Genomic DNA, 17,679 nt, shown 5'->3' with positions numbered 1-17,679 from the left:
AGGCTTTCCCAACGAGCATCGGTATGTTCAATTTGATCGATTAAATATTCTTATAATGTGGCTTAATTTGAATCTTAATTGTTTCATATCAATTTCCGTTATTGGTGCAATCGTATAAGTTGGTATAAAATACTAACCACTTTACGTAAGTATGTTTCCAGATAACATTACTGCCTTACTAATATTTATTAGTGAACACTCAATTAGCACCCGTTTCCTTTTGAACTTGAATTGCCATGATCAGTATTTCAAAATCTTTTATGCAAATACTTGTGAATTCAAACCTCATAATTTAAGTGCCCCTTTTTGTCTTTAGAAAAGTTACGTAACATGCTTTGGTAAATTCCAGGTCTACTTTTTTTCTGTCTTGATTTTCGGATTGACGGCTACTTAACATTCGCGTATCTTACATAACATGAAATATCTCTTTAGATATGCAGGCATTCTATTGACTATTCAATTTATCATGTCATGTTTCATATATAGTATCAATTGAAAACGAATTAATGGTGAATTTTATGCAAATGACTGTAATAAAGTTTCAATGAAAAGTTATCAGTTATTGAAAAAAATGTCTTCGTAATGATCATTTACATTCCTGCAGACGACAAGACCGGAAGCAGAAGTCGTAATGCTTTGATGAAACATTTGATGGTTTTCAAAAATGTGCTAATAAATACTGTTTTCTTCTCACATAGTACATATCTAATAAAAAATGTCATTTGTAACAGTTTTCTTACTTGGTGCAGGAACATATATACTATTCCCAGCTTGGTGTGATTTTACAGCTCACCAATGTTGCAGTCCCTGTACTTTGAAAACATTATATCTCATAATTGATATCTGAAAGAGACGAGTCATTGACATTTTTTATGCATACAGCACTTTTTGATTTACTTAATATTTGAAAAATCTGCCCATGTAAAGAATCTTCATGCATGATTGCAACTTTAGCCATGCCAACCATACAGCTCCCTCATGACTGAGTCCAGAATAGGAGGACCGAATATTTTGATTAAGTAACATGTCTCTACACAGGGTTCCAGTTGAAGATTTTGACTTATCGGATGCGATGTTTCAAGTTGGATTCCTTATACTAATTTTGTTGGTGCTCCCTCCTTCTATTCTTTACTTTTGCAAAAAATGTCTACTCCTTCTTGGTCGTAATGATAAATGATGACCTCAAAATCAAGTAGTAAAAAGGATGAAACGACAGTAGTTTCAAACATTCCTTTGGTAAATACAGTTCGGCCGATTGACCTCAAATAAGCAAACCTTATAAAACGTATGTTTGTAGAAGTTATTAGTTCAAAATCAGACATGTTTGTGTGGACAAAAAAGTAAACATCTTAGGATGTCTGAATAGGTCAGAAAAGATATTACAGTCAATGTTCGGTCAGGAAGGAAAGAATAAAAATGACACTTCTGTGTGAAACATCTTTTTCAAAACCAGTTCCAAGCAGACGTGAAACATGAAATAGAACTTCCTTCTCACAAAATATATACAAAGGCAACAGTTTAGTTTTTCTTACTCTATATCGCATTTCTTTCTATTTCAAAGATGAAATCCTCCATACAAGTGTTTGATGTTGGGTTTATAGTTTGTATTTTTATTTATTTTAACACGTGTTAAGTACCTTGAAATGAAATATGTAAACTTGAATATTTATTTATAGGCTTTATAAATTCAATTAAATGCAAGTACCCTCGTATATATTCGTATTTTATTCTTTTAAGGTTGTACTAAGTTTAGATTTATGTCAGATCTACAAAGCCTACACAGACCTTTTCAATATCACATAAAAGATAAAGATCTTTGCTTGACAGTAAAATTTGTTAGTATATATAGAGTATGAACTCTTTAAGTATCGTTCTTTTGGTTATTAAGCAATTATATGTAGTTGTTGTTTGGTGTAGTAGGTAGTTAATATTGAATTTTTATCGGACTTTGGGAAAATTAATTTGAAGAATGAATTAGATGGTAATTAACATGTAGAAAACAACAAAATCAATAATGGTAAAAAAAGGGGGGTGTAAAAAATATATAGAGGGCACAGAAGAAAGAAAATAGAAGTAAGGGCACATATTTCCAGACCAAACAGCCGTAATAAGTTCTCCCAACAAACCCTCGAGTGTTGCCAGGTGCTCAGGAAGGGTCATTATATCAACTCTCCACATCCGACATATGTCGTATGGTCCAGTGGTCAATACTGGAAATTAGTCAAAATGTGTTAGGGTTAAAACTTATAAAAGAACATAAGTGACCCACTTAGGGAAATATGTCTGGAATCAACTGTGTACTCATTTGATAGCGACTGCTTTCTTGTGATGCCGACCGTATACACATGTGTTTTGGAGTGACGAAGTTGGTTTAGGCTGAAAATAGCTCTGATTGACCAATTAAACTAACCGTAAATTTTTTCCTTCAAGAAAGCTTCTGTAATAGAAACAAGAGAAACGAAACAGATGTGATCCGCGGTCGGTACATTGTAAATCATGGTAGAATAGAAAATATCACTTATTGGAAATAAAAACATGTCACATTTTAATGGTTACAGTTTGGAGACAAAATAATTAAGGTTGTGCGGAAACTATAATCATAGATTTTATTCCTGGTTGTCAAAGACGAGTCAATATCATTTGATATCTGTATAATCTTATAACATGTATAATAAATAAATTGCATATATTCGATAAGATTTTTATAAAGGTACATTATTCATTATGTCATATAACATTTAACGTTTCTTTAAAAAATGAAATAAATAGCAAGATCTTGTCATTAAGTTAATTTTCTTGCAATTGATGATATACAGTATAATCATAGCAAAGGTTTTCTGGGCACATTTATAACCCTACTACTGTTGATTCCACAACCCTGGTCTCTTCAGGTAGGTAAAACGCATAGTTTGGTATCCTAGCCAGACGATTTTTAACTTCATATTTGTTGATTTAAGTTTTATCTACTGTTTACAGAACAAAGATATCTTATATTAATATTTGACAATAAGAACCCCTTTAAAAAGGTCTTACTGAAGCGACAACGTTGTATACCTATTGGATAGAGTAATTTTATACACTACATTAAATTTGATCAAACTTAATGATCTTAGATGAAGCTGGAATGGTTTAAAATTCTGTATATAGTGGATTACTCGAACTGTGTTAGCACGGATATTTAAGAAAGATTAAAGGTGGATTGAAACATTATCCGAGAGGAACATATATAGTATAAAGGATCTAAATAAACTGGTTGCTCAGATTTTTTAACAATGTTGGAAAGGTATTTGTAGATTTGTAGTATGATAATGATTAGCTTAGAATTCCCTTAGCTTGCTAAACATGGGTTAAAATTTCAACCAAAATCTCACAGAATCCCCGCCATCGGCTATAGATGGAGATAGGGATAATTGTGAACAGTATTCAGCATTGTTTCGTAGGATGAAGAATCATCTGTAAATGTATAAATGTCTACATTTTTTTCAAAATATTCTTGCAGCCTCAATGTCTTTTGTTATGATTTCTTTATTGCCCTTTCACAATAGTCTGAACAAAATGGTTAAGATAGATTATTTAATAGATTATTTAATATCAACGTTTGAAGTTATATAAAGGATTTAAAACAAATTAAAGGTGCGCAATTGGAATCCCATGTATATTGACTTCTTTATAACTTTGTGCTGTTGTTGTGCAACATAAGAACTCACAAAGAATGTAAATAGAATATCAAAAGCAACACAGCTATTCAGATTTTTTCTTCTTTTTTGCAGCATGAGTCAGTCTGAAGTATTTCGACCAACAAATGGTGCACTGATAGCAAATCCTGGACCTGTACATGAAGGTTATATGAGTCCAATGGATGCCTTTAGAAAACAAAGACCATCAACACAGTCCGGATCACGATTTGGGGCACTTAGCCAAAATTCATTTTTCACACGACACAATCCACATCCAGGAAGAGTGAGGCATATAAAAGGTAACATTTTAAACGTCTTTTATTATATTTAACATTGTCATAAAGGTGCAAGGTTTGGCTAGCCACAAAACCAGGTTCAACCCACAATTTTTCTTAAAATTTTCTGTACCAATTAAGGAAAATGGCTGTTGTTACCTGTTGTTGTTGACTTTTGAACTGCGGTATACTACTGTTGCCTTTATTGGGTCTTAAAAAATAGAGAAAGTTTTGTGTTTATACCTTACAAAAGCAGACACCTTTTTTAAAACTTAGCTGAATGTTTTACCTGCTTATACCAGTCACAACATTTTAAGAAAGTTAGATACAAATAATTGAAATGATATAAAACAACACGCACATCAGAAACTGAACTGCCAACAAGCGCAAACAAGAAACATCTCTAACTACTGTTTGCAAATATATATGGAAACACAGATGTTAGTTTGTAACCGAAGTCAGACATTGTTAGTCTGTAACCAAAGTCAGACATTGTTAGTCTGTAACCAAAGTCAGACATTGCATGTTAGTCAGACTTGTATGCATTGTTGAATTAATTCAAAAGCGAAAGTGATCCGTAACCCATTAAACAGATATATATCAGATTTCACGAAGTGTTGTATATGTCCTTACTTATCTCCATAGTTTGACTGACTTTGAATAAAGATTGACAGAAAATGCAAAACGTACATTTGTAAACAAGTAAACAATTTAGCACGTCGTTATGTGTAGTGTTTCTATAGAGAACGTATAATCTTTCAAGTATAACATAATGAAAAAGCAAATCAAGCGTTATATATATTTATAAGAACATTTATGGTTTAAATGGTTTAATCTGTCATTCAAATGCAACTTAATTGAAGTAATTTAAACTTGTGATAACAAACCATACGAGTTTTTAAACTTCTTAAAGTTGATATGGATAAATGGGCATAGGAATGAGAAGACGTTAAACTATTCCAACAACCCAGCCGATAAATAATGATAACCGATATTTGATACCCAGAATTGTTAAAGAAGACTACACATAAAATTAAACATATAAATCAGAACTATTATAGTCGTACATCAAAGCACAGTGGCATTATTGCTGTTCTTCATGTTGGTAGTTCAAGATCATAACGAATAACATATCAATTCAATTCAAATTAAATTAATTCAATGTTATTGCTTTTGAACACTTTAATAATGTTTGTGACATACAATCAAATAAATTAACACTAAAGTGTATATAACTATACTGAGTAAACAAAGTTAAGCATCACATATTTATAGTTTTATATTTTCAAAACAAAAAATAATTACATACACGTTACAAAGAAAATAAACGACGAGGTGTTATTTTTACTGAAATAGAATCAAAGTTAACAAATTATTTTCGCAACTTTTGACATTTATAATTTAAAGTTCTTCCAACTTAAATGGATGCTGCTAAACACAGAGATGAAGATGTAAAGTGTACAGATGATTATAAAACTTATTATATATGATAGACATGCGAAAGATGTGGTTTAAGTGCCAACGAGACAACTCTCCACTTTCGAACAACGGTATACTACTGTTGCCTTTATTTATTCAGGACAGGTGCAAACAAATACAGCCAGTTAAAGATATGGTTGTTCTGTTAAGTTATATTGCTCATACATTTGCATGCATATGACCTCCAGCATACCTGATGGGGATTATTTCTGAGAGAGAAAAACCAACCACGAAGTGAGCAATACTATTGATAGCATAACTAGAATCATTTTCAAAACAGTGTGGCTGTGGCCTTTGATTGACGACCTAAATTATTCCATTGACTGGGACAGATTGGGTGAACGTGTGTCTGTAACGACAACTGCTCACTACTTGCTTAATGTAGAATTTAAACCGTGGGTTCATCAAAGTTTCTGAACGCCTTTAATAATAAAATAATTCGAAAAATTAATCAGGAATAACCTTTATGTTTTGAATTTATATTATTGATATAGATCAAAACATCGTGTTATTCCTGAACGTTTTTTTCGAATTACTTTATTTATGTGTTGAGAACCTTTGGTGACCCCACAGTTTAAGTGTCTATATTAATTACATAGTGAGCAGTGGTCGTTACAGACAAACGTTCACATAATCTGTCCCAGTCAATGGGATAATTTAGGTCGTCAATCAATGGCCACAGCTACACTGTTTTAAATATGATTCTATGTAGATCCCAGAGCTTCGTGCGTTTGGTTTGCAAATAATGTCAGCTTCTTCAGATCGACTCATTCTTATTGGATAGTAATTTCGATTAAGTGGGAAATAAAATAAGTTTTGTGTTATGCAGGTTGTGCTTGGTTTCAGTCTGATAAGTTAAGCCATTTCCAACTGAATTTTACAGTTTGTTCTTATGTTGTGTTGTTACAACACTGCCCCAGGTTAACAGAGGATTGATTGCTAAAAATAACTTGTTTAACCTCGCAAAATTATACATAAGTTGTGTAACTTATTGGTTGTCGTTTGTTTCGGTCTGTCATATTGGTTTTACGTTTATCATGCATTTTGGGTTTTCGTCTAAGTCCGTACGCTAAACTTGAGTTGGATAAATCTCTCACTGGCAATTGTAGCTCATCCTCCTATTCTATATTAAGTAAAACATGTTATAATATGAAATCTTTATTGTAAGTATTTATCTTTATCTTTTCAGGATTATTAGATGTTCCAATTTGTGCTGTGAACGATGATGGATATTTCGCCAACCCTAAATATTCTTTACAATTCCCTCCAAATAGTTTCAACAAAGACAAATTAGCCAATCAGAGAATACCAGTTAATGCAATTAATGTGAATTCACAACTACATCCAATCAACACAGTCACAGGATTACAGTATTTTACAGGACTAAATAGTTATCCATGGAGAGAAAAAGCAATTCCAAAAGTTGGTCTTGGTACGTTGTTTTCTTTATTGCTTTTTCTTTTTAAAATACACATTTTTGCAACACGCATCAACATAAACCATAAAGCATACAACATCTCTGTAGCAGGTTCATTGTAATTGTTTCTTTTTCATTTCATATGGAAGACCATGCTTAAATTTGGCATCCTATTTTGCCCTTTCTGTTGAAACAAAACAATCCTCATATGCATGGCTTAAAATAGTAACGTTTATCGAATGATGTGTATAACAAAACGCTTTTGAACATCGACGTACAAAATATACATCATACATTTTACCGCCTAATCAGTTTGGTAAGAATATTTTCATTCTTATTTTAGACCCCGTTGGTTTTGGGTGAAAACAACTGCACCATGTTTAAATGCAAATAAAAATACTTTATACATTGTTAAATAAGAGAAAGATAGGTGACTTATCTTAAATGTTGAAATATGTTTGTATTTATTCGTACAGAGCCTCCTCGACTTCCCGCTATTCGGGGTGGCTACAGGCCGACTACGTCCATGAAAATTCCTTATTTTCGATAAGTACTGGCGGAAGGTCGGTCACGAGTGGCTTGCAGTTTTTTTGCCATTTAAACATTTTGCAACTTTCAATTTATATGTGATCTTTCTTGGTTTGAAAACACGAACTGTTACAGTCTAGTTTGTAGATATCAATTGAATATTAAAAAAAGTCTTATAAATAAAATAAATGTCACGGTATTTTTTGTCATTATTTCATTGCTACGGAATTTGTTTTTATTTCATATTTTCATTGTAGATAAAAAGTAATGCTTTTGGCTTAATTTGTTTTAACAATTTAGAGCTTTGTGGTTTGATGTGAATATTTTCCACCTTTTACTATGTCACTTAGAATGTTCAAATTCACATTTTACACGTCTTAATCTTGATTGTTGTTGTCACAAAGTAAAATCTCTTGTGAACAAGATGGAAAAAGCTTAAATCGCTTATTCTTTGTCTAAGTGGTTTCAGACTTTCATGTTTTGATAGAAATGTTAAGATTTGTAATATCGATATCCTAAAATTCCACTACAGTGTGTCTTATAAGTGATCAAAAGGAGTTAGATTTTTTTGTATTTTGATTATTTGTGTTTAGATATGGAGACAATCGTTTTCCAATTTACTTCTGGTAAATAAACAAAACTAAAGTGCTTGTTGCACGTAGACTATGCTCGTACCTATTCTCCCCGTTTGTGATATCATCAAATGAACCTAACACGGAATTTGTATTTACCATGAGCAACACGACGGGTGCCAGGATATGAGCAGGATATGCTTACCGTTTAGGAGCACTTGTATCGACCACGGTTCTCATGCTGATGGCAGATCATAGATAATTCAATTATTTACAACTTTTATCCGACTTTGGGCGCTTTAGACCAATTCTATTCTACCTTTCAATTGTTGAAGATTGTACTGTGTTGAACTCCGGGTGACTTTTTTTGGGGTATTTGTGCTTTATGTTGCTATCTAATTGACGTATACCCCACATCTTCTTTTAATCTAATCTATTACAATTTAAACCTACAATACATACACCGTACAAATGTCTACCGTTATGTGGGTACTATGTGATAAACTAATGACACAAAACAAGCAAACATGCCATGTTTTTGATATCAAGTAGTTATAATCAATTATATTAATGGTGTCTCTCCAAAATGAATTGATTAGGAAAGCCGTAACTAACCATTACATTTTTGTTAAGCAAATAATGGGCGAAATAAACATTTAAAATCCATCTGTCTGTCAATAGTGTAAGTTTCAATAACTGAAATCGACATGTTAGTGCTTTTTAAAAGGACAGTAACCGGAATATGTAGTATGTTTTTGATCGCTATTGAATTTCTTGTTTTAAATCAGGGTATTATATGACGAATTACATCAATAGCAAATCTATTGAAATTGTTCCATGAGACAGTTCAATACCTGAAATTGCTTTATTGAATGTTTTCCATATGGTAATTAAAAATTCATATTTAAATTACCTCTTTGAAAAAATGTCATTAATTTTTAAATCGATTTTGGATGTGTATTTTATTAAATATTAAACAATCGGGATACTCGAGTTTCAATAGATCTCAACCAATGTAACGTTTTATATCTGAAAGAAAGTTTAGAGGCAGGTCAATGTGTTCATATAACTCAGTGAATTATATATAATATAACTGATAGAACTTGAATATAAAGGTTAAAACTTTAGAAAATTTGTTAAATTGGTTACATATATTCTGAAGGACAAATTGGAGCTGATATAATACATGTTTGTTTTCTTCCAATCTTTTACTGTTGATGAAATATAATCAAAAAAGGTATGTGTGGTACGGTAGACCTCTATAATAGAGAAAAACTGAATAGAAATGATAAATCAGGTCGTTGGTTTTCTTGTCTGAATTGTTTCACATCACATTGTCAGGTCCTTTTAGTTTTGAATCTTTGGGTTTTGCTTATTCAGGTTGAAGGCTGCTCAGTTCCTTACAGTTTCTAACATCCATGCCCTGTGTTCTCTTATTGAATCTTGTTTCGTTGCTGCTATACCGCATCTCCTTTATTTCATGTTAACTAATATCAAAATCTAATAAGAGGCCACTATACGACCTTCAACAATAAAAAGCACCCATACATTAAACAAACACTATAATTAGTCCAAAACAATGATATGAGTAATGACTATACTCATCATAAACTAGATTTATCCTTTCACATCTTCTCTTTTATATATATTCAACATAGACGAGCAGATAATAGTTTGTGGCAATCATACCACATCATCTGTTTCGTATATATATTCAACATAGACGATTGTCAAAAATATCATCTGAACGTTAGATACATACAATATTGTAAATATTACTGATGATAATATGAAATATAAAGGTATAAGGACTTAAAAAAACACCATCACCAACAATTGAAGAGATTCGTTGCAGACATTCAAACATGTTGTGAGATTAAACTAGTATTGTGATATGTAACCATTCTTTTATTCGGTCGGTGGAAGAACAAATATAATCATCACATTTGCACATTGTACCATCAATTGATACAATGAAACAAACAGAAGAACTAGAACAGTGGCAAAATAAACTCAGACTTTAACCACACAAACAAAAACAAATCTGTTTTACAAATAATAGTAAAGTTATATTAAAGTCATTATCCTTGTAGAGTCTATATATTTACACACAGAAAAAACAGTTAAGGCGAAGTGTCAATTTTGCACTAAGCGGAAGATTTTGCAAAAATATCAAATGTCATTTTAGACACAATTAATTGCGCACACTTATTCTTATATAAGCGTTTGAAACAGTTTACATGTTGAAACGTTCACTTATTGGGGTTGTGTTACCCGCCTACCCCATTTAGTCCGGATTATATGCTAAACTTTTTCTTGTGATTACGTATTGGTATTCCATTACATTAATCACGGTCCGGTTTCCCAATTTTCACTAAAAAATTCTTCGATATCATATTATTATGTATATTATTTGAAAAGATCAAATTTTCTTTAAATGGTCTATTCATGATTTTTTTTACTGTAAAATACATCAATTTAATGTCTTTTTAATCAAATGGATTTACTTTCAAAAGATATAATTGTATATACAGTCATAAATATATACATACTGGTTCCGTTAAGTGCTTCGAACCATCCATCTTTCAATATATATATATATAAACTCTCTAGTGATTGCATATAATTACGGTGACATGGACTGTCATTTTGAATTTTTAAAATGCACTTCGTTCCTTTTGAAAGCACGATTTCAAAAGCAGATAATAGTTTGTAATTGCTGTTTGAAATGTTTATTAAATTTGATAATAATAATTCAGTTAAAGTAAATGTTTAAAAGTATTTTTAACACATATTTGTATATGTTTATAACAGGACTTGATTATAAGTTATGAATTTATTATTAAAGACTTAGAAGATAAACGCAAACATACATAATTCATAAAAATCTACAGGAGTCTTTTGAAATAAGTAAACTTATGTGGTGGGATGTGGATTACATCCACCTTAGATTGTTCGAAAAGTTAACTTATAATCGTCCGCGACCGACTGTTCAAATAGCTCTTATAAAGGGTGAAACAGTTGAAAAGTCAACCAACAGATCAAGGATTTTTCTATTATGAAATAAACGCATACCAAAAAGGTCGTCATTATACATTAACATCAACAAATTAACTTGGTACTACCTACATTGTGTTGAACAGATATACAGTTACTGCAAGCTTCATTTTGAAATTCCAAGATCAGTTATTACCTACTTTAATTATCAAAAAGTACAGTAAATAGCATTGTCTCATGGATATTATGTTCTATGAATTCCATTTGCATAAAATTAGTTGCCTCGATTTATTCTTACAATAATTTATTAGATCATATATATCTCCATGAGGGTAAAGTCATCAAATTATGAGATTTCTCAAATTGAAAAATTCTGACATTCAGGGATGGATTTTTCGCATTGGCACTTGTACCTCATCTTCTTATATCTTTAAAGTTATTGACCCGGGGATCACAGTATGGCGTACAAAATTATACAATAGACATTCATGTGTTTGATACTCACCTTATAGTGCTGCAGATCGCCATAGCCTAAATACTTTGTGAATAGTTCATACTTAAAAAAAGACACATATCGTATGTTTATTTTCTTAATTCATTTTACAGTTCCTGTAACAGAAAGATGGAGGGACGAATTAAAATCTCTTACCGAGGGTCTTACTTTGCCAGAACAACAACAACCACAGCAACCGAGAGAACTAGAAAGACCAAGGACACAGTATTCCGAAAAGACTGGTAGGATTATACCTCCACCATCAAGAGCTATGTCACGTGGACAGTCTCGAGGACAGTCACGAGGAGGGAGACCAATGCCCAATTTACAACACATATCAGCCGAACCAGATTCAGAAGCAATGGTGTGTTTTAGAACATTAAATTTAAAACAAAATATGTTTGAAATGTTCATTTTAACTTTTTCAGCAGAGATTTTTGTTTTAAATTTTTGTACATTAGGCTAAATCAAAGCTTCCAGAAATAATTTTTGTTGTACTCTTAAAAATATTATTAACTTTTGAAATATGTTTTATATTTTCAGGTATTGTCTATGTTATGTCAGATATTACAAACAGAAGATATTAACGCTGTACAAGCATGGCTGTGTTCTGCTGGCGAAAGAGGTAAGACAGATGGATAATCACTATGACAGTTTCTTTTTAAAGAGTCGAAAACAGATAATATAACTGTAACAACAACAAAATTGCTGGTGTCTTTTATAAAGAACTTCAGAAAGATATCATAAATGCATTTGCACAGACACATTTTCTCCTTAGGCTTACAAAATAAGTAGGAATTAGGAAATTCTTTTTAAATATGCAAAGAGAACAGATTCATGTTCTCCACTTCCACTGTGAAGTAAGATATATTTTTATACGTTCAGTTTATTGAAAAATGTCTCTAATACCAAATACCACTGTCCCAGGTTAGGGGAGGGTTGGGATCCCGCTAACATGTTTAACCCCGCCACATTATTTATGTATGTGCCTGTCCCAAGTCAGGAGCCTGTAATTCAGTGGTTGTCGTTTGTTTATGTGTTACATATTTGTTTTTCGTTCATTTTTTTTTTACATAAATAAGGCCGTTAGTTTTCTCGTTTGAATTGTTTTACATTGTCTTATCGGGGCCTTTTATAGCTCACTATGCGGTATGGGCTTTGCTCATTGTTGAAGGCCGTACGATGACCTATAGTTGTTAATGTCTGTGTTATTTTGGTCTTTTGTGGATATTTGTCTCATTGGCAATCATACCACATCTTCTTTTTTATATACTCTAAAGTTTAATATTAATTTATTCATTTTGCAGAAAAAGCCTTAGTACAAGATTTTATCAAAGCCGCTGTATCAAGCAAAGATGATTACTACAAAAGAGACGTTCCGGTGGAATATATGGAAGGGGATAGTAAAACAAAACTTCCACCTATTAGTGAAAATAGTCAGCTTATACAACAACAACAACAAGCCGCTGGTGATGTAGATAGGTAAGTTATTCACTATAACGGTAATCATACAAAAGTTCTTTAAAGTCTTGTACAACAACGACAGCAAAGTGTTAATTTTGTTAAAATGTAAGGTACACGCTTCCAATGACATACAAAGCACCGATGATTATGTTAAACACGTGTTGGTGTTGTTAATCTATAAGTTACATAATATAACTCAAAACAAGGTCCAGTCGTGATACAGATGTGTATGCTTTCCACAATTCGGTCATTTTCCTCGTTGGTCCTACATTCGGCATTGCACACAGCTATATAGAGCAGGATACTCGGAAATATTAGGTATCATCTTAACATAACAATACAGCAACGTCACGTTTTACATGTCCATTTGAATCATTTTATCAATAAAAATACTATTGAAGAATACAATCAAACAAATATCAAATAATTTTGTTTGTGTAAAAAAAGGGTTTTTAGCTAATGAGAACTCGCATAGCAGGTGATGCAAGTATTTTAGGAAACATCCATCTGTAGTTCATGCTATTCCCTCAGTTTTTGCTTGTAACATTAGTTTGTCTCTTCTTAATTTTAATCGGTTAACGAGTTTAAAAAAATCGGTGAACTACTTTTGCCTCAATAAATCAACTTCTTTACGTACATGTAGTTTTTTCATTCTACCAACGCGACATATTATTTAGAAAAAAATGTCCATACAAAAATTCTGCTTAGACTGCCCTAGCAGGTCCGATTGATATTCTTGATAATATAAACAGTATTAAAAAGTAGTATTTTTAAAAGTCTTGGAAACACTCTTCTTTAGGCTTTCTAATAATTAAAAGTTTAAACCACTGACTAAATATACATCAATGTAAAAGTAAAAACCAGATCATTTTAAAAAAATAAATTCAATTTAAAGACCGATACTAGAAGCACATTAAAACAAAATGCAATTGAATAGTGCTACAATTTACAATTTTAGAAACAGTTCAAATTGTTACCTTCATAATGGGCACTGTGGATTGAACTTCCTTATTTGGTGAATTTTAAAGTTGTGATAGTTGTACCTTTTTGTTTGTTTCTTAAGTCACCGTATGTTCTTTTTGTGTCATGAATACTTATGATTTCTTGTTTTAGATTAATTGTTACAGAAAACAGACCACCTGTTATATCTGGAGGAATTGGAGATGGTAGGTTTCAACTTAGATATATTTTATATTGGCAGATGAATTTTCCGGAAATGATTATCTTTTTTTGGGAAATTATTTTATATGTATTTGGAACCAGTTTAAGCTTTTCAAAAAAACTTGCCTGACCCTTGCATTTTTGAGTCAACATCTTAAGAAATTTATAAAATCTATTTAACTCATATATAATTCGAAGTTTAATATATTATTACACAGCAGTTCAGTTTCCATTTTTGTATATTATGTGTATGTGTATTTGTTCCCATAAGATTATAATGTGTGTATTCTTTACAAGAAGATAAAAACACAAAACAAAATTATGAACAAATAAAATTTCAGAAGATTTTGCTAAACAAACCTTAACGTCTTAATATGAATAAAACAAAGTATGTATGTCCATGCTTTAATACAGGTTACCAAACTTCAAAAATGTACAGAACTCAAAATCTACATATTTTTTTAAATAGCCGAAAAACAAATATAACAGTCAGCAATCAAAGACAAAAGCATAATAAAAGACTTCTGACTTTAGACACCGTAAGCTCCACCAGGTAGTTTGGTAAATAACTCGACAACAATGTAACCGGAATATAGAATCACCTGATCCATTACCCCAATTTTCCACTCCTTATTTCAGACTTTACTGTAGATCCTTTGGCCATGTTAGATGAGTTTTATCGTATGTATTATTGTATGAATTTTGTTTGATGTATTTATTATCGTTGGCTTGATTATACGATATACTCACTAGTATTTTCACAACTGATGATCTTCTTATGCATTTATATTTATTACTAGATTAGTCATAGTTTAGAAGTAGCACAGTTATTTTTTTTCTAATGATGATTTAAACATGTTAGCCATTACAGAAATTTTAGACATTTCCCTTATAAAATGTATGACCTTTCTCTCTGTAGTAATGATAACAAAAACAGAGTTAAATTCTTTCATTTTGAACACATTGAACCGTTACAATTTCAAATTATTAGTGCTCATGATTCGACGACTCGGCTTATCGTTATTATTATTGACATGAATTGTCATCGATATGGTTATATTTATAAATTTACTGTTTACAAATTTTTGAATTTTTTGAAATACTGAGGCTTTTCTACCTCAGGAATAGATTACCTTAACTCTATTTGACAAAACGTTTAGGAATTTTGGTTCTCAATGCTCTTTAACTTCGTACTTTATTTGGTCTTTTTAACTTTTTTGGATTCGAGCGTCACTGATGAGTCTTTTGTAGACGAAACGCGCATCTGGCGTATATACTAAATTTAGTCCTTGTATCTATGATGAGTTTATTTACATATTAAAAAAATGTATTCATCGTGTTTTGCTTCTGTTTCAATCAACATATTTCATAGTTTTAAAGTTGCTGCTAAAACATAGAACATAACGAAACGTTATTCATTGATAAGAGACGTCAAAATTCACTTTGAACATTTGATATTTGAAAAGTTATTAAGACATCAAAAGCTCACAATATCACTGTTTTCTGCGTGAAATTTTGACAACACTGTATCTCACGCCTGAATAGTTTAAAAATAAAACAATTGAGTATTTATCCAAACAAATTAATTTAAAAAACATTCAAATCCAAACTGAAATCCTATCAGAAGTGGGGGTTTGAATTGTTTTACAAATACAAATCAACACAACCTGGTTCCGCATGTCATTTGGTGCAAAATATTACGAAGCATTAAAATGATAGCAAAATTTGAAATATTTCTTTATCAACAACCGGGTAGATATTTGTCCAATTTTTAAAACAATCTAACAAGCCTTTCTTTAGACTCTTTGATATATTTATATTTCATTATATCATATAATATTATATTATATCGTAGATATTCAAAACGTTCTGCACATTCACATTTTCAAACACATATATGTTATATAGATTATAATTCTGTTTCAGAGGTCATTTTATAACTTTTATCTGTGATTTGTAAGATAATCTTACTAGAATATTATCTTTAACTTAGTTTCGAATGTTGTTACCATTTAGCAAATTTGACTATAAAATGATGTGTACAAAAAAGCAGTATTTTTGAAAAACTGTACCGTACGTTTGAAAACAATCAGAATATATATCGTAATGTCAGACCAGCTGTTAATATTACAAATTTCATTGTAGTTTTATATCATTTTAAACTGATTTAGAAGTCGAATCAATCATCGTTTTGCTTTTACTAAAAATTGCTTGTGGTGAATGCTAGCGGAAAACAACAGAATGGGTTTAATTTGAACACCGTTTATAACGGCGAAACAGTGGAAAAAGGATTTTGGTACTTCGCTCGGGCAGTTTAACATCCTTGGCAAATCCCATCCATTTATGGTAATCATGAACTGAGACATAGTATAGTTATAATATTCTGAATCATGCATAAGAAGCGAATGCGTTTTGTTTTTAAATAATCAGATGGTAAGAAGATACCCTTTTGGGAACAATTTGGGTGTACGTAGAAAGCGAGTTGTTTATTTCTGTTTTGATATCTTTTATCTGCAAAACGTTTAAATAACAACTTTCTTCGGAGTTTTTTGTGATTTTACTTTTTACACAATTTATTTCATTCAAAGTAACACGTTAGTATAATAGTATAATGAAAAATGTTAATGTTTTTTTCTTAATATTGCAGCCGCTGACCAGATGAAACCACCAGTATCAGAGCCTTTCAAGAAGCCTCCTACAAGAAGTGGATCGCGCATGCGTACTCCTTTGAAAACTACAGTACCTGCTACAAATGGTATTAATACTGACCAGGCCGTCACACTTAGATATACCAACTCTGCAAAAGGGAAAAGAGAAAGTGAAAATCAAACCCAGGAACCAATAGTCGAGCCCACATACCAAGTTACTAGTCCAAACACATTTTGAAAATTGAGAAGTTAAACTAAAATAACTTGAATCCAAAAGTCTTTGTGAACCTTTCAGAACAAAACGAAATTTCTGTTCGTTTCTTAAAGAATGGAGGAAATTATATAACAAACAATTATCATCAATTCAATTAACTGACAAAATATTATTTAGTTTTAATGATTCTTGGACAGAACGTACTTTTTTCTCTTTTCTTTGCTTTCATTTGTTAGTCATATAACTTCAAAACATTGTATAAAATAATCACTCAAGTGCTCCAATATCAGTATTATATACATGTGGTAGTATTGTTTATTTATGATAGATAACGCCAGGGTTCCAAAAGTAAAGCGATAACCTTTTCACGAACGACAGTGAACGGTTGCTGTACTTTTCATTCCGTCCATTTAGATATGTAGAAGTCATGTTCAAGTATTATTCTATCATTTGTTGTTTTTTTCTGAAATCTGACGTCCTTGGAAATGTTTGATAACTGATACGACTAGTTACCATAGTGAAAGAATTTTCAAGGTCGTTATATCATGAATAATTTTACGTGTTCTGTTTTATGTATTACATTTTCTGTTATTGTTAAGTTGTTCAAAAGTTTATTTATGTATAAAATTTAGTTTAGTTGTATATAAGAGTGTCTATGAAGTCATAATGCTCATGTTGAATGAAGAACTGAACATGATTTTGCTCAAACATACATTGTATTTATTTCCTTCAATAAAATCTGCTGTGATATGAA

General features: G+C 31.4%; 1 protein-coding gene across 4 annotated transcripts in view; it reads left to right on the top strand.

The window, feature by feature from the left end:
• The window catches only part of LOC143045021 (protein TBATA-like), a 29,819-nt gene extending 12,140 nt beyond the window's left edge, over window positions 1-17,679 (top strand). The window contains exons 1-9 of one of the 4 annotated variants that reach the window (XM_076217301.1): window positions 1,817-1,835; window positions 3,771-3,976; window positions 6,621-6,863; window positions 11,552-11,802; window positions 11,982-12,063; window positions 12,746-12,920; window positions 14,016-14,068; window positions 14,703-14,744; window positions 16,711-17,679. In XM_076217301.1, coding sequence (XP_076073416.1) covers window positions 3,772-3,976; window positions 6,621-6,863; window positions 11,552-11,802; window positions 11,982-12,063; window positions 12,746-12,920; window positions 14,016-14,068; window positions 14,703-14,744; window positions 16,711-16,949 — 1,290 coding nt within the window. In that variant the 5' untranslated portion in view covers window positions 1,817-1,835; window position 3,771 and the 3' untranslated portion in view covers window positions 16,950-17,679. Of the gene's footprint in view, window positions 1-1,816; window positions 1,836-3,039; window positions 3,284-3,770; window positions 3,977-6,620; window positions 6,864-11,551; window positions 11,803-11,981; window positions 12,064-12,745; window positions 12,921-14,015; window positions 14,069-14,702; window positions 14,745-16,710 lie in introns of those variants that run through there. The other 3 variants (XM_076217299.1, XM_076217300.1, XM_076217302.1) reach the window with 3 other exon arrangements.

Source organism: Mytilus galloprovincialis, chromosome 9 (genome assembly GCF_965363235.1).
Source record: "Mytilus galloprovincialis chromosome 9, xbMytGall1.hap1.1, whole genome shotgun sequence".
In the NCBI taxonomy this organism is placed as follows: domain Eukaryota; kingdom Metazoa; phylum Mollusca; class Bivalvia; order Mytilida; family Mytilidae; genus Mytilus; species Mytilus galloprovincialis.
Note: the sequence above shows the minus strand (reverse complement) of the source record. Positions and strands in the feature narration are given on the sequence as shown.